The sequence below is a fragment of the Spinacia oleracea genome, chromosome 1 (assembly GCF_020520425.1).
Source record: "Spinacia oleracea cultivar Varoflay chromosome 1, BTI_SOV_V1, whole genome shotgun sequence".
In the NCBI taxonomy this organism is placed as follows: domain Eukaryota; kingdom Viridiplantae; phylum Streptophyta; class Magnoliopsida; order Caryophyllales; family Amaranthaceae; genus Spinacia; species Spinacia oleracea.
The window spans coordinates 54,894,997-54,917,051 of NC_079487.1; the positions used below are offsets into that span (position 1 = coordinate 54,894,997).

General features: G+C 36.8%; 1 protein-coding gene across 3 annotated transcripts; it reads left to right on the top strand.

The window, feature by feature from the left end:
* Positions 1 to 1,051: 1,051 nt before the first annotated feature.
* LOC110776258 (sister chromatid cohesion protein SCC2) lies at positions 1,052 to 21,374 on the top strand. 3 transcript variants are annotated; one of them, XM_021980807.2, is made up of 28 exons: positions 1,052 to 1,498; positions 1,671 to 1,780; positions 3,369 to 3,499; positions 3,588 to 3,681; positions 3,771 to 4,027; positions 4,177 to 4,281; positions 4,396 to 4,507; positions 4,700 to 4,796; positions 4,999 to 5,185; positions 5,288 to 5,716; positions 5,781 to 6,307; positions 6,569 to 6,779; positions 6,859 to 6,909; positions 7,062 to 7,220; positions 7,311 to 7,478; positions 8,438 to 8,728; positions 8,794 to 8,946; positions 11,660 to 11,829; positions 12,561 to 12,672; positions 15,736 to 15,894; positions 15,973 to 16,077; positions 16,164 to 16,397; positions 18,784 to 18,917; positions 18,991 to 19,281; positions 19,366 to 19,723; positions 19,869 to 19,961; positions 20,055 to 20,180; positions 20,753 to 21,374. In XM_021980807.2, exons 1-28 carry the CDS (start codon positions 1,266 to 1,268, stop codon positions 20,969 to 20,971), a joined length of 5,316 nt encoding a protein of 1,771 aa, XP_021836499.1. In that variant the 5' UTR covers positions 1,052 to 1,265; the 3' UTR covers positions 20,972 to 21,374. The 3 variants fall into 3 exon arrangements, with proteins under 3 accessions (XP_021836499.1, XP_021836500.1, XP_056695603.1); XM_021980808.2 differs by having other exon boundaries at positions 15,739 to 15,894; XM_056839625.1 differs by lacking the exon at positions 1,052 to 1,498 and having other exon boundaries at positions 3,361 to 3,499.
* The last annotated feature ends 681 nt before the right edge of the window (positions 21,375 to 22,055 follow it).

The following is a 22,055-nucleotide window of genomic DNA, read 5'->3' on the forward strand; positions in this document are numbered from 1 at the left end:
GCGATCTCCCCTTATGCCCATTTCAATATAAATTTTCTTAATATCATTTTTTTTTATAATTTTTTATAATGCGAAATTAAAATTATTAACGGTCAAAGTAGTGCATTGGAGACCGCGCAAAATGGAAAAGTGAGGAACATTATGGAACGGAGGGAGTATCGCCCCTTATGCCCTGCCCCAGGGCCGGGGCTGAATCTAATCCTACGAAGGTGTTCCTATACACACTAGTGTTCTTATTTAAGGAGGTGTTCCTACTGATCCCTCCCCTATATATATAAATATTGTTTTTTTTTTTTTATCCAAATCAATATTAAGAAATATATCATGGAAAATAAAGAAATTTTTTTTTTCAAAAATAAAATTCAAGAACACATAGAGTCGCGTAAGAAAAATATGTTATTAGATCATTTTTATTGTGATGTACTTCCTCTGTTCTTATTTACGTGACACAATTATTTAGTCACGTTTGCCAATGCACGATTTCAAACATTTATATATTTAATTATGGATAATTTTTTTTTTATAAAAGGTTGATATTTAAAAAATACTTATTGAGACGAATCTAAAAAGACCCACACGACTATGTGGGACAAATCACAAAAGGAAGTCAAAAGGTGCTAGAGTCAATAATGTCCAAAACCTAATTGTGTCATGTAAATAAGAATGAAGGAAATATATAACTACACAATCCGTGCATCACACGGGAATAAGATTAGTAATGTATAAATGTAACTGTTTAACTATTTAAAATGTTTATCCATCAATTTTTTTTTCATAAAATAAAAGTTAGTTTTTTTTTTTTGAATTAATAATAAAAGTTAGTTAAAACATATTAAAAATTACATAAAAATTGAGTAAAAAATAAAAAAATGGCTAAAAATATCTTTTTTACAACTTAAGACCTGTTGTTAGCAAGTACGGGGTAAAGGTAGACCGTTTTTCGATCAGCTGACTTCGTGTTTTCACCGCGACTCTGACTGCCCAGAGCTACAGAAACAAGCCACAAATGCATTAGCAAACATTTCACAACCCTCTTAATTTTTTTACATCTTCCCCGCCATTTGTAATTTGTGTAATCTCCATTACTTGCTCTATCTACCCTTCAGTCTCTCTCTAGGGCTTATTCTTTCAAAAATTCCCAATTTCTTCAACCTCTTTCTCTCTCCTCTCAAGCCCTAAATTACGGAAATTCAACCTCCACATTCGATCGATTTCAGCAAATTGATGATCAAATTTTACTTCACTTTGCTATAATTAATTGAAAAATGAGCAACAACCCTAGCGATTGGAGCCAAAGAGGCATCACACTCTCCAATACTCTACACTCGGAGGTTGCTCCATGCTTGCCGCTGCCGTCTCTTCCGCCGTTCTGCGGTGCTTCCGATGAGCACCTTCGGCTGTTCGATGACCAGCTCCCTCGGCTGTTGAACCGCCGTGATATTCTTGCTCAGGCTTCCAAAATCGCTGATCTCCTTCTTCATACTGATGTCTCTTACTTGTATGTGCTTCACTTTTTCTCTCTCTTCTTTTCATTTTTCTTGTTGTTTATTTTATCTTTGCTTTGAGCTTAAATTGAGGTGATTTTGTTGTGATAGCAATTTGAATTCTGGTTTAAATTTTTGAAATTAGTTGCTCCGAATGTTAGTCTTATAATGTGCTTAATTCGTCAGGAATCTTAAGAATGATGTGAGTTCAGTTTCTGGTTCTACAATGGCGCATATGGATCTTTGCGAGGAGGTTCTTAGATACAGTCATGGCGCCTTTGAGTGTACACTTCCAGGTAAACGTAGTTTCAGATGGCAATCATCCGAAATTATCCCGGCTTTATATAAATTTAAATAATCCATACACGAGACAAATGCCAATATTACATCTTTAATTTTCAAAATTCTATTCGTCTGTTGTCTGGCTGCATGCTTTAATTTTTATCTATTGTTTTAAAATTCTTAGGTTTAACTAGTGGCATTCAGAGAGTAGAATGGAGTATTTAGGAATTGGTGCTGATGTAGATGTTTTCTCTTGTGTTATGCTCTCACATCTAAAATACCTTCATTATCTTCTCTATCTTTTGGCTTGTGAATATACCTTCAGTCTCTAATGTGTTATGCTCTCACATCTAGAATACCTTCATTATCTTCTCACATCTAGATGGTTCATTTTTGGTTCAAAACATCAAACGAGGAGTTATGTTTATAATCTATGTGGTCATTTGAACACGTGTATTTTGGAATCATTCTGGTGGCAATATCGAGGAAGAATCGAAGAATGTGATTATAATAGCTAGATAGATGTACTCAAGTGTGGAATAGATTGGAGTGTCAAAATAATTAGTATGGTAAGGAGTTATGGACATTGTTCTTATTACACCTCTGACATTCCTCGGCTAAGGGGGAATGAAGTACTTGTGAAACATGATAACATGACTTTGGGAAAACTTTGTAAATTGAGAATAAAAGGTTGTACAGTTGTAGCTTGAAATTTTATAAATGGCATTTAGCTTGTCTGCCTTACTGTTGTTGTTGGGATTTTGAATTTTTTTGTCAGGAGTAAGTAGAGTAACACCTGCTCAAACAAGGTTGGGGAGGGGGGGCAGTTTTGAGTGATTGGAGGAGGATTTCAGTGAGAAAAATCACTCTTAAACTGGAACAAATTGATAATACCAATGCGTGCCATCGTTGATTTTGTGTAAGGCGTTCTTGGGTACCAAAGTTATTTATTTGGGTAATCTCAATTTTATCACATTATCTAAGGAGGGTTTTATTAATTTAAAATTGATATGTCGCAGATTTGCAAGCCTTCTAGCCAATGGGCAAAGTAACTCATAGTGTTTTGGAATTTGAAAATAATAAGGATAACCCTTATCTCCGTGAGAATTTAACTGTGGATTTAGAGAAAATATTTGAAGAGGTTGGGAAAGGGATTATCATATTTGATCCATTAGTGTTAAGTGTAATATGGTGGTAGGAAAATCAAAGAGGGTCTTGGTCTTGGACAACTCAAAGGAATGTCAATATTTGCTGTCAATGTAGCTTTTTTAGTGAGTTTCTAATCTTCTTTTTCTTAAACTTCATTTGGTAATATCTGGTGGTCAACTCCTCGTGAATCATGATACCAAGTCTGAGTAAAATCTTTTCAAATTTTCAATCTGCCCTGTTTATGTTAGTGGGAGGTGGGTTACCTTCGATCTGACCGAGAGGCTTAAGTTGTTGACGTTTTCATGTACCCGATCTACATTGTCCTCTTATAGGGGCTAGGCAGTTGAATAGAATTTTCTACTTTTTTCTCCTCATGACTTGGTTCCTGGCATATTCGAGGAAGGTGGTTATTATTTGTCCCTTATTGTTTATCATCTCGTTCAAGTTTCTCAGGTCCTCTTGAAGAGCGAATCTCTAATGTGGAGTCTGATCAGGACAATTATCAGAAGAATGAACATGTTTCCAGTCAAGTTGACGGAGGCCATGGAGAAAACTGCGATCATCAGCATGCTCTTGTTGTTGATGTATGCGATCCTCATCTCTCCCCCCCCCCCCCCCCTTTAAACATAGGTTTAGAACCCTTTCTTTTCTTAATTGCAAGCTAAATTTCAGGATGCACCTTCATCATCAAAAAGAACTAGAATTAAAAAGAAAGGAAGCCAGGGAGTGTCATCTTTTGCTTTGCCAGATGTCGGTGAACAGCGAGGCAAGTATAGTTTATTCATAACTGATGAAATTGACATTTTGGTTCTAATTACATTTGTAACTAAGGGTAATCTTGATTATACTTGTCAGATGCTATGGTCGGGCGATTCTGTGATTTTTTGGAGGACTTTTGTAGTAGGGCTGAAATTCCTGGTGAAGAGCAAGATGAATCAGAGTGGTTGCTGTTGCCTACCTCTGACATTCGTATGGTTGTGAAGGAAATATTGTCTATCCAAGAAGAGAACATGCTACACCGAGTTCCTGTAGGTTTTCTTGTGAAACTACTGAAGGTTTTAGACCATCAGATTCATCGTGCTGAAGGCCTATCAATTGATGAATGTGAAAATGTAAGTTAATATTTATAGTTTTCTCTCATCCAGTGGATATTTGGGGCGGGGGGAGGAGGAGTTGTTTTCTCTCTCATGCTATAGGAACTTTTGGTGAGATCTGTCCTGTGATTTCTGACATCCTAAAATTTTTATGAAAAATTCTTCAGTCAGACTCTGATGTTTCATCGATTCTTTGCGCTTTGGAGTCTATTCATGCTGCTTTGGCTGTAATGGCTTTTAATGACATGCCAAAACAACTATATAAGGAAGAGGTACTTTTTTCAATTTTGCTTTAAATGGTGTCTAGTGTAATTCTTACTCCCTCTTTTACCATTACTTGCTATTTGTTAAGTACTAGCTTTATATTGTGATCTTCTTACTATTAGATTATTGAGAGAATACTCGAGTTCACTAGACGACAGGTCATGGATGTAATGTCAGCTTGTGATCCTTCGTATCGTGCTTTGCATAGACCTGGTGATAACAGAGCTGCTGAAGGTGGGTGATTTGAGAAAGAATTGTACTACACTTCTTCTTTTGTGAAATTATATATTAGTGTCAATATCTGCGAAGTAAAAAATGTCAACTACACGTTCTAAGATCCCAAAGTTACTCAGCCATGTCCCTAACTTACCACAATTTGTGTTTTAGACATGTGACTATGATCTTATTAAGAGATTAACTTTTCAGGGGAAGATGACCAAGATGCTGAGGCCGAGTTTGGTTCTGCAAGCAAAAGACGGCGTACAAGTAAGACTGTGAAAGTGAAAAGAACTGTGGCAAACAGGTGAGTTTAGTTCTGCAATTTTGTTTCATATGGTCATTGATTTTTTTAGGTGGTTTGACTCATTTCAATGCAGCTATTAGGTGTAATATGTTTATTTTTTGTGCTCTAGGCTTCCTGTTGAACTGTCTTTTTAGTCTTCAACTATCCTTGTTTATGTCTCCAAGAAAGAAATGACCTGCTGTGTGTGGTTGTTGACTCCTAGGATTCCAGCTGCTGTGAACACCGTGTTTCAAAAGCTTTGTACTATCCTTGGTCTTCTGAAGGACCTCTTGTTATTGGAACGCCTCTCAGACAGCTGTATCTTGCAGCTTGTCAAAACGTGCTTGTCAACATTTTTGGTTGACAATATTCAACTATTGCAAATGAAGGCTATGAGCCTGATCAGTGGGGTATTTGAAATATTATATTATCACTTTTCGTTTACCTGGAATTTTTTAACTTCTTCTGTCCACTGAAGTAACTGTTTGTGTCACTGGACACTTGTGTTGCAGATTTTTTATTCGTACACACAGCATAGGACTTATGTTGTTGATGAAGTTATTCAACTTCTCTGGAAGCTGCCATTCTCAAAACGAGCTGCCAGAGTGTATCATTTACCAGATGAAGAGCAGAAACAGATTCAAATGATTACTGCTTTATTGCTTCAGTTGGTTCTCCACAGTGCTAATCTTCCTGAAGCTTTAAGGCAAAAATCAAACAATAGTGCCATCTTTGAAACTATAATTGAAACAAACTACCTGATTAAATGCAACGAGGCAGCCACAGAGACATGTGTTTCATTCTGGACACATGTTCTTGAGCGGCTTACAAGTAAAGGCCAGGAGGCATCTGAAGTGAAGGTGATATTGGAGAATCTTGTGGTGGATTTGTTAACTACATTGACTCTACCAGAGTACCCTGCTGCTTCCCTCATTTTAGAAGTAAGAATTCCACTATTGGTACTTATTGTCTGCTTATTCCATATCTAAAGATGGTTTCTTGCAGGTTCTATGTGTCTTGTTGCTTCAGAATGCTGGTCCGAAATCAAAAGATGTTTCTATACGCTCTCTGGCCATTGATATTCTTGGTACAATCGCTGCACGGTTGAAGCAGGAGTCTGTTCTTTGCCATAGGGATAACTTTTGGGTAGTGCAGGAGCTGGTAGGTGGGGAAAATGTAAATGAGAATGAACAGACCGATGCATGTTCTGTTTGCTTGGATGGAGTAGTTGAAAAAGCTCTTGTGGTATGTCAAGGCTGTCAGAGACCATTTCATCCTGATTGTATGGGGGTCAGAGAACATGACATCTCTGGACGTAGTTGGCAGTGCCCTTGCTGTCTCTGCAGGAAACAACTTCTAGTGTTACAATCATACTGCACATCACAGCTCAAGGATGATAGCAAAAAGAATCGTAACCGTTCAGAAAATTCGCCTGATGAGTGTGCTTCAAAAATGGAGATCGTTCAACAGATGCTTCTTAATTACCTTGAGGACACAGGGTCTTCTGATGATCTTCATCTCTTTGCCCGCTGGTATGTGTGTTTAATTTGATCCTATGATGCTTGACATGTAATTTTTTCTCATTCAAGTTTTTTGGTTTTGTAGTAGACTCTATGTATCTGGGAAGGGGTCATTAGAAAAACCAAGCCGATTTGCTTGTTCTGCGTGAATTCATGTTCTTTCCTTTAATCTGAACTGTCTGCAAATCGAAGACAAGTCTTTGTAATCAATTTTTAATGCGATGATATGGTGCGAATCTGCTGGTGTACCTTATTACTGCTTTATATCTGCAGGTTATATCTATGCCTCTGGTACAAAGATGATCCAAAATCTAAGCAGCTGTTCAGCTATCGCATTGCCAGATTGAAATCGAAAGCGGTTATTCGTGATTCAGGGGCCTTGTCATCGTTGTTAACCAGAGATTTCATTAAAAAGATAACGTTGTGTCTAGGACAGCATAATTCATTTTCCAGAGGATTTGATACTATTCTTGGCATGCTTCTGGTTAGTATTAAAATCCGTCACATCTCTTAATTTCTTTTCTCGGATGAATCATTTCAGTTAACCCGACCACTCATCTCAGGTTAGTCTACGAGACAATTCACCTGTAATCAGGGCTAAGTCATTGCGTGCTGTAAGTGGATTTGATATTCTTCTTTTTTTGTATCAGTCTTTTTCCTTTTTGATCTAGTTTTATTTTCACGATTTCCTTACTTGGTTGGTTTTGGAGGTCCATTGACCACTTTATTTCACTCATTTTTTCGTCCTTGCTGCCAACTGGAACAGGTTAGTATAATTGTAGAAGCTGATCCTGAAGTCTTGCGCGATAAGCGTGTTCAACTTGCTGTCGAAGGAAGGTTTTGTGATTCTGCAATATCTGTCAGAGAAGCTGCTTTGGAACTTGTTGGAAGGCATATTGCATCTCATCCTGATGTTGGTTTGCAAGTATGTGTGGGCTGTCTTAAATATTCGTTATGTTTGTTTTGTTTTACTGGTGCAGATGTTTTATTGTGTGTTTATTATGGATCTTTGTAGTATTTTGAAAAGGTTGCTGAGAGAATTAAAGACACTGGGGTAAGTGTACGGAAACGAGCAATCAAAATTATTCGAGACATGTGTACATCAAATGCTGATTTTTTGGAATCTGCACATGCTTGCATTGAGATCATTTCTCGTATCAGTGATGAAGAAACAAGTATTCAGGTATGGATGGCAATACTATGATTTATGATTCCCACCACTTCAGAAAAGGGAACTTTGACCATGTACCCTTGTATTGGATACTGCACAATCTGTCCATCTACATAATATTTACACAATATACCTAGTGGTTTAGAATCTTCACACTGGATGTTCCTACTTTATCTTGTGCTGTGACTTTCCGCGAGGGTACATTTGACGTTATTTGGAAGTATTGTGTTACATTGTAAAATTTCCAAAAGAACAGGAAAAAAAAGTGAAATAGAAGGAAAGGGACGAGCAATAATTTCTTGGTTGAAATAATTAAAAGGAGGATTTGCATGGAAACAGTGGCAGAAAACCAATTTATTCAGAAAACCTAAATAAAGAAGGATGAAAGCTAGATAATTGGGGGTGGAGTGTTTATCCCCCGTAAGTTGAGGTGAGACTTTCCTGCGACAGCTGCATCCCCAGAGCTTTACTTCGACTCTTCGATCCAGTGCTTTGTCTTCGGGGTTTTCATTTTTATTTTTCTGTACTGTTACTTTATGATATTGTGCTCGGAACTTTTTCCAGATAAAAGCTGGAGGGGCAGGGGTTAAAGTGGGAACTTGATACAAGCTGAGGGCTGTTGAAGTAAATAATCATCCACCTAGTATATTAAGCATGTGGCCACATAATATGTTATGTGCCCAAGGATGTCATATTGTCATGCATTGTTTGAGCCCCAAGTCCTGTTCCATGCTGCACCTTATACTTAGGAGGCATTTGCTAAAAATTGATAGGTCTCTGTTGATTTCTAGTCATCTAGACTCCTATATCAGCAAGAAAGGTATGATGCCATTAACTTGCAGACATGATTTGAAGGCTTTGCATGAATATTTTTCTGTAGTTCTTCAAAACATAATACGAAGAATGTGTTTCTGTGCAGATCTTGTTTTCTGAAGGGTGTTCTTGTAGTAACTCTTTTATTTTGACAACAGGATCTTGTTTGCAAAACATTTTACGAGTTCTGGTTTGAAGAACCTACTGGGAGACAATATTTTGGAGATGATAGTTCTGTGCCATTGGAGGTGGCTAGGAAGACTGAACAGATAGTTAATATGTTAAGGAAGATGCCTAATCATCAACCTCTTGTCACTGTTATCAAACACAATTTGGCTCTTGATTTCTTGCCTCAGTCGAAGGGAACCGGGGTTAATCCTGTATTACTGGCAACAGTGCGCAAGCGTTGTGAAATGATGTGCAAATTTTCACTGGAAAGAATTTTGCAGGTATTCTTGCTGCTTAATTTATGAAAAACTTAGTATTATTTTTCTGATATGTGAATTTTTAACAGGTAGAGGAAATGAACACTGAAGAAGGTGAGTTGCGGATACTTCCTTATGTGACGGTTTTGCATGCTTTTTGTGTTGTGGATCCGTCACTCTGTGCACCTGCTTCCAATCCTTCCCAGTTTGTTGTCACACTGCAGCCGTATCTTAAGAATCAGGTAAGTTGCATTTGCGACTCACTATTCTTTTCTGCTGGGTGTTTGTTGTATACATTTACATTTCCTTGGTTTCTTTTTCTCATAGATTGCTTTTCTAGTGACAATTCTTAGAAGTCCTGTTTCGTTGTTTATCTTGATTTGATGGGCTAGGTAGATTATAAATGACAACCGTGCTGGATGATATGGTTTTAATGATTAAGCATAAATTAGTTGCTGGAACAATGTGCTTTTGCCTCTGAATTGCATTTAAGGGTCTTTATGTAGAGACTCTAACCAGTCGTTGAGAAGAGTGGGAACCACCTGTTGATGTTGGAGTCGTCATAGTCTTATGGAAAACTTGTTAACGCATAAAGTGCCTGGTTTTGGAAAGGGGTTGCATAGGGCGTGAATTTTGAAATTGTTTGCTTGGTTCATCCTACGGTGCTCCATTACAAGAAACTCTTCTAACAAATCCCTTGTGCATGTCCCCTTCAATTCAAATTAGCAAAGACATCGTCTTCTTGCAGTTCAAATTGAGGACCCACTTTCGGAGTTAGCTAACTGAACTGGTGCTGACAGAATGATAAAATATTTGCATTAGTTCATACAATTGGCTCAAAGATTTTGTTGTTGGGATGGAGGTTGGGGGAACCAATTGCATAGATGCTCGGAGGTAGATTTGCAGCAAGGGTTTCTCTCTGTACCAACTTCTTTCCCCCTGTTCCAGAGTGGATTAGTGGATTAGTTTCCTGAGAGGCTACAATTACTTAGGCCCTGTTCTTTAGAGCTGAACTGAACTGAAATGAACTGAACTGAACCTGAATGCTCCTGAACTGAACTGAACTGAATGCTCTTGAACTTAACTTAACTTAACTTAACAGAATAAATAATAAATAATATATAATATATAATAAATAATAATAATAAAAAAAATGTTAACTAATAACTAAATAATAATTAATAATTAATAACTAAATAACTATATAATAAATAATAATAATCTGTAATTGATTACTAAATAATTAATAACTAATAATCCGTAACTAATTAATAAAAATAATAATAAATTATATTAATTATTAATAAATAATTAGTTATAAATAATAATAATATAAATATAAATAATAAGTAATATAATAATATAAATATAAATAATAATATAAGTAATACTAGTAATAATAATAATAATATACTAATAGCCGTTCTCTCTGTCCCTCTTCTTCCTCTCTCAAACCCTAGCCTCCATTAGTGAATTTTGAAGGGGCTTCCATCGATTTTATCGGTGGAAAGCCCCGATCTTTTTATCTTGTTGTTGTTTTTCTAATTTTGTTTGAATTTTAGGGTTTAATAATACTTCCTCCGTGTGCGAGGAATTGTTCTCCCTCCAAAGATAGGGTTTTTCTTCTCCGTTTAGGAAGAATTTTTCTTAGGTTAGAGGATCCTAAATTTCTGGTGTTTCTGGTGTACGAGGGAGAATATTATTTAATTTTGCAGGAGAAATTGATTTAGCGATGAAGATTTGTGCGGTGTCGCAGCAGATGTCAGTTCTACATCTACAATCAATTGAATCTGATTTAATTCAATATCAAATTACAACAGATCAAAAGACCCCCTCGTTGAAGGTTGTATCAAACAACGATGTGTTGGTATACAAGATGTTCGATGCGCGATGATCGTAGTTTTGCAGAAAACGAGTTTTATTTGATACGATTTGTTATGTATTTGATAGATTCAGATTTCTTTTGTAGATGTCGTATGACTTTTTATTAATGAATTAATTTTAATTAAAAAAAAATAAAAATAATATTATTATTATTTTATTATTATTATTATTATTATTATTATTATTATTATTAAGTTAAATTGAATTGAATTAAACTGAACTGAACTGAATGCTCCTGAATTGAACTGAACTGCCAAATAAGTCCTGAAACTGAAATTAAGCCAAAAAGAACAGGGCCTTACCTGTTATCACATGAAAAAATTAATGACTTGACGAGGAACACATTTTTATGGAAAGAATGAAATTCCTTTGTTTTGTCCAATACAAATTTTTGCGATTTTTGGTCTAGTTACACGGAGATTAAAGGATAGGATATATTGTCACATATCTGCTTCATTGTGAGGTGTTTTTTTTAATTACTACATTTTCAAGAGTATGTCCATTTTCGATGGAGCCAAAGATCCATTTGTTCTTTTGGCTGTGGGATGTAATGGACTGAATCAAAATGGCTCTTAAAATCTCTTCGCTTCCTTTCCATGAAGTAGGAGATGGTCGTCCCGCTGTCGTCCCGTTATCGCTTTTGGGTTAATTAGAAACAACCTCTCAGCAATCGCAGGGGTAAGGTTGCGTACACCCGACCCCCCTTACCCCGCTTCTTGCGGGAGCCTCTTTGAGGCAATGGGGTAATGATAATGATAATGGCATTTTCAAGAGGTAACTGAATGACATCATGACATGTGGCCTTTTCCAAAAAAAGTTGTAAATTACTACCTTCTCAAATCAGTTACATTGATATTACCACTTATAGTCAGATTGTGATGGTTAATATCAAGGTCTTATTTGACCACCAAGGTTTCAAGTTCGAGGATACGGCAATTGAGGGTTCAACATCTATGCTATTTTATTTTTGGCGTTTCACACACTTTTCTCCTTTAGAGAGAGGGGAGAGAAGGGGATAATATAATGAAGTTATATTATGCTTTGTTAAATAATTTGTTTTCTCGTGTTAAGGTTGATAATCGAGTTATGGCACAACTTTTGGAGAGTGTCATATTTATAATCGACGCTGTTCTCCCTCTACTGCGGAAGTTGCCTCAAAGTGTTGTTGAAGAACTCGAGCAGGATCTGAAGCAGATGATTGTTCGTCATTCCTTTTTGACAGTTGTACATGCTTGCATCAAGTAACCATACTTACTGCTTGTTTATTTTTCAGTTGGTCAGTCTTGTATCATTCTTGCCAAAGTAATTGTAATTGCCGGTTTTATCTAATGATTGTAAGATATAATCAATGTTAGACATCTTTTTCTTGAAACGTTATGCATACATAATTGAAGTTACTAATGTTGGTATTCAAAACTGACAAATGAAGTAGCATTGATCACTTAAACTGACAATTATTAGGACATTCTGTATACCAAGTGGCATATATTACGGCATAGAAAATTATTAGTGAAGTGGGCAGATAATGTGGAATGGAGGGAGTATTAAGTAGGTTTTGGTGTTCCCTCAAAATAATTAAATACCTAAAAGAGGCAGTTATGGAACATCTTTATTAGGAATTTGAAAAAGTTTGCTTTCACATCCACTTCGCTTAGGGTTTTCATATGTTTTTGAAGTAATAGAAGGCTTGTGAGGTATTATTGTGATTTATTCAATTTTTTTTTAAGAGTAAAATCTTTTTTGGAAGGAACCTTCCACTATACCTGGAATTTGTGGTTATTGATTTTGGAGACCAGTGAAAGGGACTACATTTAATGACCATAAAACTACATGTAACCTTTTGGTGATATCAAATAAGACCTTTCTTGCAAGGAGTAGGGTCGTTCATATTTTCTCGTGCATTTTTTTTACACATGTTTGACATTCTAGCTTGCTGAAGTATCTGATGAAATTACTTCCCCATTTACTGTAGGTGCCTGTGCTCTTTGAATAAAATTGCTGGTGGAAAAGGAGCAAGGTTAATACAGTTTCTTATTCAGGTGTTCGTTAAACGTTTGGATGCCCTTGGTGTTGATAACAAACAGGTTTGCTCCCGCAATTTTTAATTGGGGTTTCATGTGCTCCTATCTGATTTTCTTTGTTGTGAAGCAAATTAATTTCCGCTTTTATGCTTGTCTAAAGAGTCTGCCTGATTTGAGATTCAATGTTTGTACAATGGGTAATTGGGTATCAAATATTTGTATACATAATTTTTCAATAAAATAAACAAAAATTAAGTGGTTTATTAATGCTGGTAGATGCCTTGAGTACCAGAAATCCAAATAAAGAAACATCAAAAGTACTCCCTACGTCCCAAATTATTTACACTTTCCTTTTTCGTCCGCCCCAGATTACTTGTTATACTTCTAAATTAGGAATGACCCCACCATTATTATATTGTCTCTCTCTTCCAATTAATTTTTTTTGTCCCCACACCCTCTCTCATTCAATTAAAAAAATACCCCACTAACTCCTATCACACCTACTTTTTCAATAAAATAACAATTGATAACCAAACAACCACTTATCACCTAAAACTTTGTGCAAAGGTAAGTGTAACGGGTAATTTGGTGCGGAGGAAGTAACTGGTTAATTGTTCCATGTAAATGCCATATAATTAGGCCTTGATCAAATGGTCTTTAGGCATGAACAAAATCCTGGTATCTGTTTGCTTCATAGCCATCACAAGCATCCGATTAGTGGAATATGGTTAGTCAAAACAACAATTGGGAAACAACAAGGCTTAGTGCATTACTTTTTTAAAATTATGCAAGCAGCAAATACCAACTTTGTTAATTTGAGGGGGGGGGGGGGGGATCAAAATGAGAATGATTGCAACAAATAGTGGACACAATTCACCTTAAGTTGTTTGATCCTAACACCAGTATTTGGAAGTGGCTTAGGCAGTAAAACTGTATTAATGTGCTGCTGCACTTGTGATAACCAACTGTTCCGAGTTTCGATGCTTATTCATGAGAGAATGTGGTCTATATTGTTAATGAGGAATTCACCGAACTAGTACATTTTCTTACTGTGAAAACGGAAGATATTTCACTTCTCAAATATACATATCCTTATGTAAGAGAAGATTGTAATGTTTTTGGCTTAGAACTGCTGTCCTTATAGTTGTCATTTAATTTCAGCTTGCTAATTGATATTGCTTTACTAGGTGTAGGTTGCTTATTCTTGGACTTGCTAATGGATAGTTGGGCACCATATCTGTTTAGGTTTCTCATACATGTCATCTTTGTTCTTAACAATGACTATTTCCTGTTGACCTTTTGTTTCCAGGGGTTTAAATTAGATCCAAGTCCAATTCAAATTTTCACAAGTCTGGTCCAAGCAAAATTTCTTGAGTCCAAACTAGCGTAATCCAGTCTGAATTTTTATTGTTTTGCCCAAGTAAAACCCTTTTGCTTTAAAAATACAGCTTAATTTGAGACCATGCTTTCTGCCCCAAGCCTCTGTTTGATTAGTGAATAAGCAGCATGAATCATGGAATGGTGACAAAGTCATTGTGATCTTCGATCACCTTAACATAAAGCATTGTTTTTCCCTAACAATTGTAGTCGTATCTCTTAACCTGTCATTATTGCCACTACCACACAAGTGTTGTAGCCTATTTGGTTGCAACTGTTAGAGAAACAACCATCGACTTGTCGATGTTCTTCATTAAAACTTGTGAAAAGATTTCTCTTGGCATTTGTGCTTCTCCAATTCCTATATTGCTTTGTATTGAGATAAGAGTATAAGACTAGTTCTCGCAATACGTTTAATATAGGGTCATCATTTTCATGAGTTTCCTGACTGCCTAAATGGTTTCATTTAATTATGATCTGTGCTTCAAATTTGCAATTCAAGTTTGTGCTTCCTTTGTCCGCAAAAATCTTGCTGTATCCGTTTTTAGGATGTCCATAAAAAATCTTCCTGCTATTTGAATTGGAAACTTAACTATTATCCCAAGTGATGCCAGCCTTCTCACCAACTAACTCTCTTTCAATCAATTCTTTTATTTTTAATTCTCCGCTATCTTCGAAAAAGCCTAGCCCTACCGTTCTAAATCCTTTAACATGCTTGTCGATACCTAACATGAAGATTATATGTGGACAGAAGGATGTATGTAAACATAGTTGCAGGGCCTAAAATCACTCCTAAAGTCTTGTCAAGCCCTAAAATCACTCCTGGTCCTAGCCTTAGACTATTATCACTCAACCAGTCCTGACCAAAGATCACAAGGTTTGAAAAACAAAGCACACGGATGCGCTCAACAATTCTTAAGAGAAAACTGGTGTTTTATTTTTATTCAATGAAATCTGATTTGGTTACAAGGCATTGATCCCCTATTTATAATAATAAGACCCTAGCAACTCCTAATTGATTTAGGAAAGAAAACTAATCAGAGATAGACTTTTAGGAAATCCTTTCTTGAATTAAAACCTAAGCTTCAAAGAACTTAAAAAACATAAACTAAAAACACTTGAAACGTAATTAAGAAACAAACACCCAAATCGGATAGTTTTTAGGGCACTTATCCGACCCTTTCCAAAGCAAATTGCCCTAGACCAAACTTGGACCTTTGAGACTCTTCTACCATACCAATCCTTGTTCCAAAGTGTTTCTTTTATCAAAATCAAAGCCCATTGGATTCATCTAAAGAGTGATTGGTTCTGCCCAAGAAGAGCCCTTCAAATCCGCATCAACCTTCTCTTGATATAAAGTTTTCTTTTTTCTTTTCTCTAGCTTCTTATGGTTACTTGCCGATGGAATTTTCCTAGGATTGTGTTTGATGTGCATGTACAACATGATTGATGTGCTAGTCTAACATCACATTAGATGAATGATTCCTCGCCATAAATTTATCACGTGCAAAGCAATTATTACGTCATTTTAATCGGAGTCGCTGGTTCAAATGTTAGTCATTACTTGGAATCTGGAGTTTTTATATGTCATGCAGCTTTGGATAGGTTCCATAGCTGTTCCCTTTTTCTACTATATATGGATGGTTTGTTTTCTGCATCTCATATGATTTTCTTTTGCTTGTGTTTTCATGTCTGTGCTCTGTAGGATATAGACTATAGCAGATATAAACTTACCTCTTCTGAATGTAGCAGGTGGGCAGATCTTTGTTCTGTCTCGGGCTTCTAATTCGCTATGGTAGCACCCTTTTGAGTGAATCTAATGACGGTGTCGATCTTGGTAGCAATATCAGATTGTTTAAGAAGTATCTTGTTGCTGATGATTTTGGTATAAAGGTCAGAGCTCTACAGGTAGGAGATCTTTTCTCATGTTTATTTAGGCAAACTTTTGATAAATATGCTTAGTCTCATACAGGGTACACTTTGCAGGCACTGGGCTTTGTTTTGATTGCTAGACCTGAATATATGTTGGAGAAGGATATTGGAAAAATTTTAGCAGAAACGCTGGCTTCCAGCTGTGATGCTCGTCTTAAGGTGAGGGCTTATCCTCTTTGTCTGCCAGTTCCCCCTACTCTATCTGGTAAATGTTATGTTCAGTACTAAGAAGATATTCTCCCCAGCTGCAAGCCTTGCAAAATATGTACGATTATCTCCTTGACGCTGAAAGTCAGTTGGGGTCAGATACAGTGGAAGATAACGTGGTTGACTGCTCTGAGGATGGTGGTTCTGTCGTGCCTGTAGCTGCAGGTGCTGGTGATACTAACATTTGTGGTGGAATAGTGCAACTTTATTGGAACCATATCTTGGAAAGATGTTTGGACACAAATGAACAAATTCGGCAATCTAGCCTGAAGGTAAAAGTTCCTGTCTAGCTTTTACGGTCATGGGTTAAATACAATAGTACCTATACCAACTCTATTCCATAACTTCGAATCCAGTCCGCTAAAGAAACATCCATTTATTATTGTTTCCTAGTTAAGTGGTAACTGAAAAATGATTTTGAGTGTGCGGTAGAACTACTAAGAAATTTATGAATTCACATTAACAGACTTCTATTATCGGGATTTAGAACATGAGAAAAATTGGAGAACTGGAGAACTGTGATAAAGTAATGTGAAAAGTACATAATATGGTATAGTTAAAAAATCCAAATAAATAAAATTTCTAAGGTTTTTCCCCTGTTGAATTTTCGTAAGTATTTTAACATAATATGAAGAATATTAGCGTCTGCCAGCTTTGCTTGGTAAAGCAGTATATTGCAACATATTTTAATGCGACATGCCCTTATATTTCGCGTGCTATAAATTATAGAATGCATTGAGAGGATGTTGATTCTTCATTGCAATTCTTCCTTGGCGCGTGAAACTGGAACATGATACTCCCTCTGGCACAAAATAGTTGCGAGATTTTTGAAATGGTCTAGATGACACGTTTGACTCTGAACGTTCTTTAATTATGTATTAATACAAATTAATAAAAAAATTATGTTGAAGATATTCATTGAAACAAATCTAATAAGGTTTTGATGATTTATGTCGTTGCATATTAGTTAAGATATAGAGTCAAATGTACAAAATTTATCTTCCACTAGTTTTCACACACGGCTTAAAGCTGAGAAATCATTTTACCTTGGGTTAGTGATGATTAACCTCAAAGAAGGTATTGCTGTAGCACATTGCAAAGTTATCTTTCGTGGCTTCATACATGAATCTGTGTGGGCATAGTGTTCATAGATAGATTGATAGACAGAAATATTCTTGTTTTTCTTTTCTTTTTTTGCCTTGTTTTCTGTCATTGAGTGTGGCTTGCACATTGTTAATCTCTCATTGATTTTTTTGTGGTATGATCTGATGAGAAATTGGACTAAAACGAGGGCCTTTGGTTTACACGGGTTAAAGGGTATGAAATCAAGAAAGGGAAAGAGAGGGAATGGAAAATACAACCCTTTGTGTATGGTCTTGTTTGGGACTTTGGGTGATACTTGGCCATTCCACTTTCCTAATCTCTTCTTTCTCTCACCACATTCCCTTCACTCTAACGGTGCCGCCACCACCTCTACATTGACGCTGCCGTCTCCTCCCTGTCACCGCCTCCCAACTGCCGACCACTTCGGCCATCCCCTCTCTCTTCCTTCTCTCCGTTTCATCACTTCCATAAAAAGTTCAAATATGACCTTTTAAAGGTTAAATACGACCCACTTAAAGCCATAGTTAATGCTAACAAAAGGTGCTTTTCATTCTAGCTAGCCTTATTTTTAATTTCCAAAGTTTTTTAGGGTTGGGTTTTTCAGGTGGGTGTTGGTGAATTTTGGGGTGTGGGAGGAGGTTTGCGAGTGGTTCTGGTGGTTTTGGATGGTTGTGGTTTGTTTGCGAGTGGTTTAGGGAAGTTGCGGTGGTTCACAGGTGGTTTGCAGGTGCTGCGGTTGGTTTCTGGTGATTATTGTTTGGTATTTTTGGTTGTTTACAGGTGGTTTTTGTGTGGCGTTGGTTTCTGGTATCGGAGGGAGATGGGTCAGCAAGGGTCGGCAGCAAGGTGGTTTCTGGCGGGTGGCTCGTGGGTGGTGGGGTCGGCGGTGGGAGTGGTTCTGGATTTCTGGTGGCTCAGGTTGTGGGCCCAGGTGACGCCATGGTGTTATAAGGGTGGTCATGGTTGGCAAAGTGGTGGTCAACATTTTAAGGGGTGCTGTGGAAAGAGAATGGAAATACCTTGGGGGGGGTGTCAGGGAATCAACCTAGAAAAACTTTGGGGCTTTGGGCTAAAGTGAAAAAGAAAATAGGGTAAAGGGAATGATAAATTAGGCCTAACAAACATCAACAAAGGGAATCATGTCAGTTCATTCTCTTACTCTTAGATGAATACCTTGAACCAAACACCCCCTAAAAGGTTGTAGGATTTTCTGTATTTGTTGAAAGATTTGGGACTGCCATGTCAGTGGCTGAAACTTTGGGGCTTTTTGTTTTTTCTGTTATGGGCATTTTAATCTATATTTTACATAATCCTTCTGCTGCAAATGTAATTGTAGTTGTAAGTTTGAACGTGACCCAAATGATGCTTCGAGTTATTGTTTGAAGAAATAATTTGTGAATCGATAGTAAGGTTTAAAGATCCAAATGTGTGCTTTCCTTGTCAAAAGAACATCCCGTGTTCAATGCAAAAAGCCAAAACTGTGTGCAAGTCTGATATTGCATGTGCTTGCAGTCAAATGATATGTTGCTTGACTTTGTATTTTGTGCTGTGCAGATTGTGGAGGTTGCTCTGCGCCAAGGTCTTGTACACCCAATTACTTGTGTCCCGTATCTCATTGCCCTGGAAACAGATCCTTTGGAGGTGAACTCAAAGTTGGCGCATCATCTGCTAATGAATATGAACGAGAAGTACTATTCTGAAACACTGTTAATAACTCTTTTTATTCTTTGCTTCTGCTCACTATTTAAAGGATTATTTCAGGTATCCAGCCTTCTTTGAGAGCCGTCTGGGTGATGGGCTGCAGTTGTCATTTAACTTCATACAATCAATGAGCGAGAATTCTGTAAATTTGAATTCTAAAACCGAAGTCAAGGTTGCTGAAAATTTGAAGGGAAAATACGAGGATGCATCGTTTGCTAATGCGAGAATAGGAGTTTCTCGTATATACAAGCTCATACGCGGAAACCGTGTTTCTAGAAATAAGTTCATGTCTTCAGTTATTCGCAAATTTGATAATCCGTGCTGGAGGGGGAAAGTTGTCCCTTTCTTGATGTAGGCTGTCCTCTATCTGCTACTTTGCTTGCTTCAGTCTTCCATGATAGTTTGTGAACTCATATTGTTTTGAATATTCTCTAGGTATTGCGCGGAAATCCTTGCTTTGCTCCCTTTCACAGCTCCTGATGAGCCCCTTTACTTGGTTTACACCATAAACAGAGTGGTACAAGTTAGATCTGGAACACTGGAAGCAAATCTAAAAGCATTCAGTTCTCATTTCTCCCAGCGAAGTTCACAAAAGGATATGACAGAAAATGGGAGTATTTGTAAAGAGTTACCTGTTGATTCTCTTTCTGCTTCTTCTGTAACTTTTGAGTTAAATGGTCAAGTTCAGTTGCCTGAGGATGGGCATTTTCATTGTACGTCGAAGGAAGAAAATGTGCACACGAGAAACATTGGACCTCGTTTGCTCACAGAAGATGATCAGCAGAGAATACAGGTACATTTTCAGAAGCTATTTACAGCATGTCAGTCTACAATAGACCAAAGTCACTTCACATCCTGCAACCCAAACAATAATAGTAATAATAAAATTAAACTCTGTATTATGCACCAATGATATCAAAGTTTTGTTGTTTGTGCAGGCTGTCTGTCTTGCAGCTACTGCTCTTCAGCTTCTCTTAAAGCTGAAGAGGCACTTGAAGATTGTTTACAATTTAGATGATGTCCGATGCCAAGTAAGACCAATCTAATTTTTTTTTTTTAATGCTTAAACTAATTATTTTCTTTTCATTTAATTATTTTCATTTTTATGCAAATTTATTTAATAGGCATTTTCTCCTGCCGAACCTCCCAAATCGGGGGAGGCTCTTTCCAGACAGAATATTCCTTTTAACATTGGTGTCACAAATACCAATTTGCCTTCAACTTGTGAAGAGTTGACCCAAACATATCAGGTATTATTAATCATCAACCGATCAGGTATTATTAATCATCAACCCCCCCGCCCCAGAGAAAGACTTGAGGTGGACTTTTCCTTCTGCTTCAATTGTTAGGACTTTTTTTTTTTTTTTTTTTTCTATTCACGCATCACCTGTTTCTTATAAAAGATGTGACCAAGTAGAAAAGAGATAAGAATGTAAAAGATAATGGGATGAGTTCAGATGACCAGAAAATTTTCAAGGTCGTATATCACATATTAGTAGCGAGCATGCTTGAGGGGAAAGATAATAAGTAACAACTGAAGAAACCTAGAATAATAACAAAAACTGCACCTTCCATTTACTCTATTTAAACTTCCAATTTTCAATCAAACAGAGTCTCTGGCATTTTGGAAAATTACTCTCTAACTTGTTCTGTAACCACCCTTTGACATAAAAGGGTGCTAATTGCACAATTAGCCCTGAAAATGCAATCCAGGCTTGAATATGCATAATAAAATGATTTTTGGAACGCAGGTTGTATTAGGATACATTGATGGTTCCTTGATTTTGTTTTGGTTGTTCCCTGTTTACCTTATTACTAACAGGAATTCAAGAATGCATTGAGGGAAGATACGGTTGACTACTCAACCTACACGGCAAACATCAAGAAGAAACGCCCACCCTCTCGAAGAGGAGGCAAGCCAAGAATGGTGTGTAGGGAGGATGAGGATTGTGAAGATGATGATGAAGATTGGACAGGCGGAGGGCGGAGGTATTATAGTGTCCGACAAAGCAACGGTGTTAGAGGAAGCAGGCGGTTATAGTTGTACATAGCAGGTAGGTTAACTTGTACAGTTTTGTAGCACAGATGCAAAGAAAAATACACAAGCACGAAGGAGAGTCGGGTTTGCGGAAACAGAGGTCCAAAGAATAGGGATGGAATCTAAAGTATATTGGCTTGGGCTTTCAGCTGCTGCCTTGATCTTGTAACTTGGTTATCAAATCATAAAATGGTATATTACTTTGTAGAAATTTAACCATATTGGCCCCAGGCTTGTTGATAAATGGATAGGCTAGGTTTACTCCTATTTTTTGTATCTTGGGGTTTGCCTTTACTTTTAAGTTGGGCGATAATTGTAAAGGACATTAAGATAGGGTGGACATGTATATCGGAACTTAATCAAGTTAGTTTCATTTAGTGGAATGTAAATATTAGCTTCCATGTGATTTAAGCAGTTGCTTAGCCTAGCTTTGGTATTGCTAATCGCAGCTCTGGCATTCAAAGTTTTCCCCTGAACAACTGCTAGGTGCTTTTGATTGGGGTTCTCGTGCTCCCTGTCCAAGTTCTCAATTGTGCCAGCCATTAGTATATCAAAATGATTTTTTTTGTAAATGATATTTCTTTGGATATTTTGTCTAACATCTACTCCCTCCGTCTCTTTTTGTTTTTTACGTTTGGTATTTTTCACGCGTTTTAACGAATAATTTATTTACATTGAAATTCCTCAATTTGTTTATTTAAACGAGATAAATTACGTTTATTTATAATGTTTTCACTTTTATCAAGATTCTGATATTGGGAAATGAGAAAAATTTAATGTCCAAATAGAAAAGTGTGAGAAATTAAATGACCCAATGAATTTGATTAGTTAAAATAATAATTGGACACAAATTTTGATAGAATACTAAGTCATTTATGTGATAGTATAAAAGGAAATGTAAAGAACATTTTGAAATACCCAAAAAGAAAAACGTAAAAAACAAAAAGAGACGGAGGGAGTACCTTTTATTTGTATTGCCAGAAAAAAAAAATCCTTTTGTCAGCATAACTACTACTTTTAATTATCGGACTACGTAGGTTTTTGAATTTAACATTTGAAAAGGTGATGCACATGAGCATAACATACA

Bases quoted from the DNA above. Each gene is read 5' to 3' on its own strand.
- LOC110776258 (XM_021980807.2), top strand. From the start codon at position 1,266: ATGAGCAACAACCCTAGCGATTGGAGCCAAAGAGGCATCACACTCTCC. The intron at 5,717-5,780 runs GTAAGAATTCCA...GGTTTCTTGCAG, and splicing joins CTGCTTCCCTCATTTTAGAA to GTTCTATGTGTCTTGTTGCT. The intron at 19,724-19,868 runs GTACATTTTCAG...TTGTTTGTGCAG, and splicing joins ATGATCAGCAGAGAATACAG to GCTGTCTGTCTTGCAGCTAC.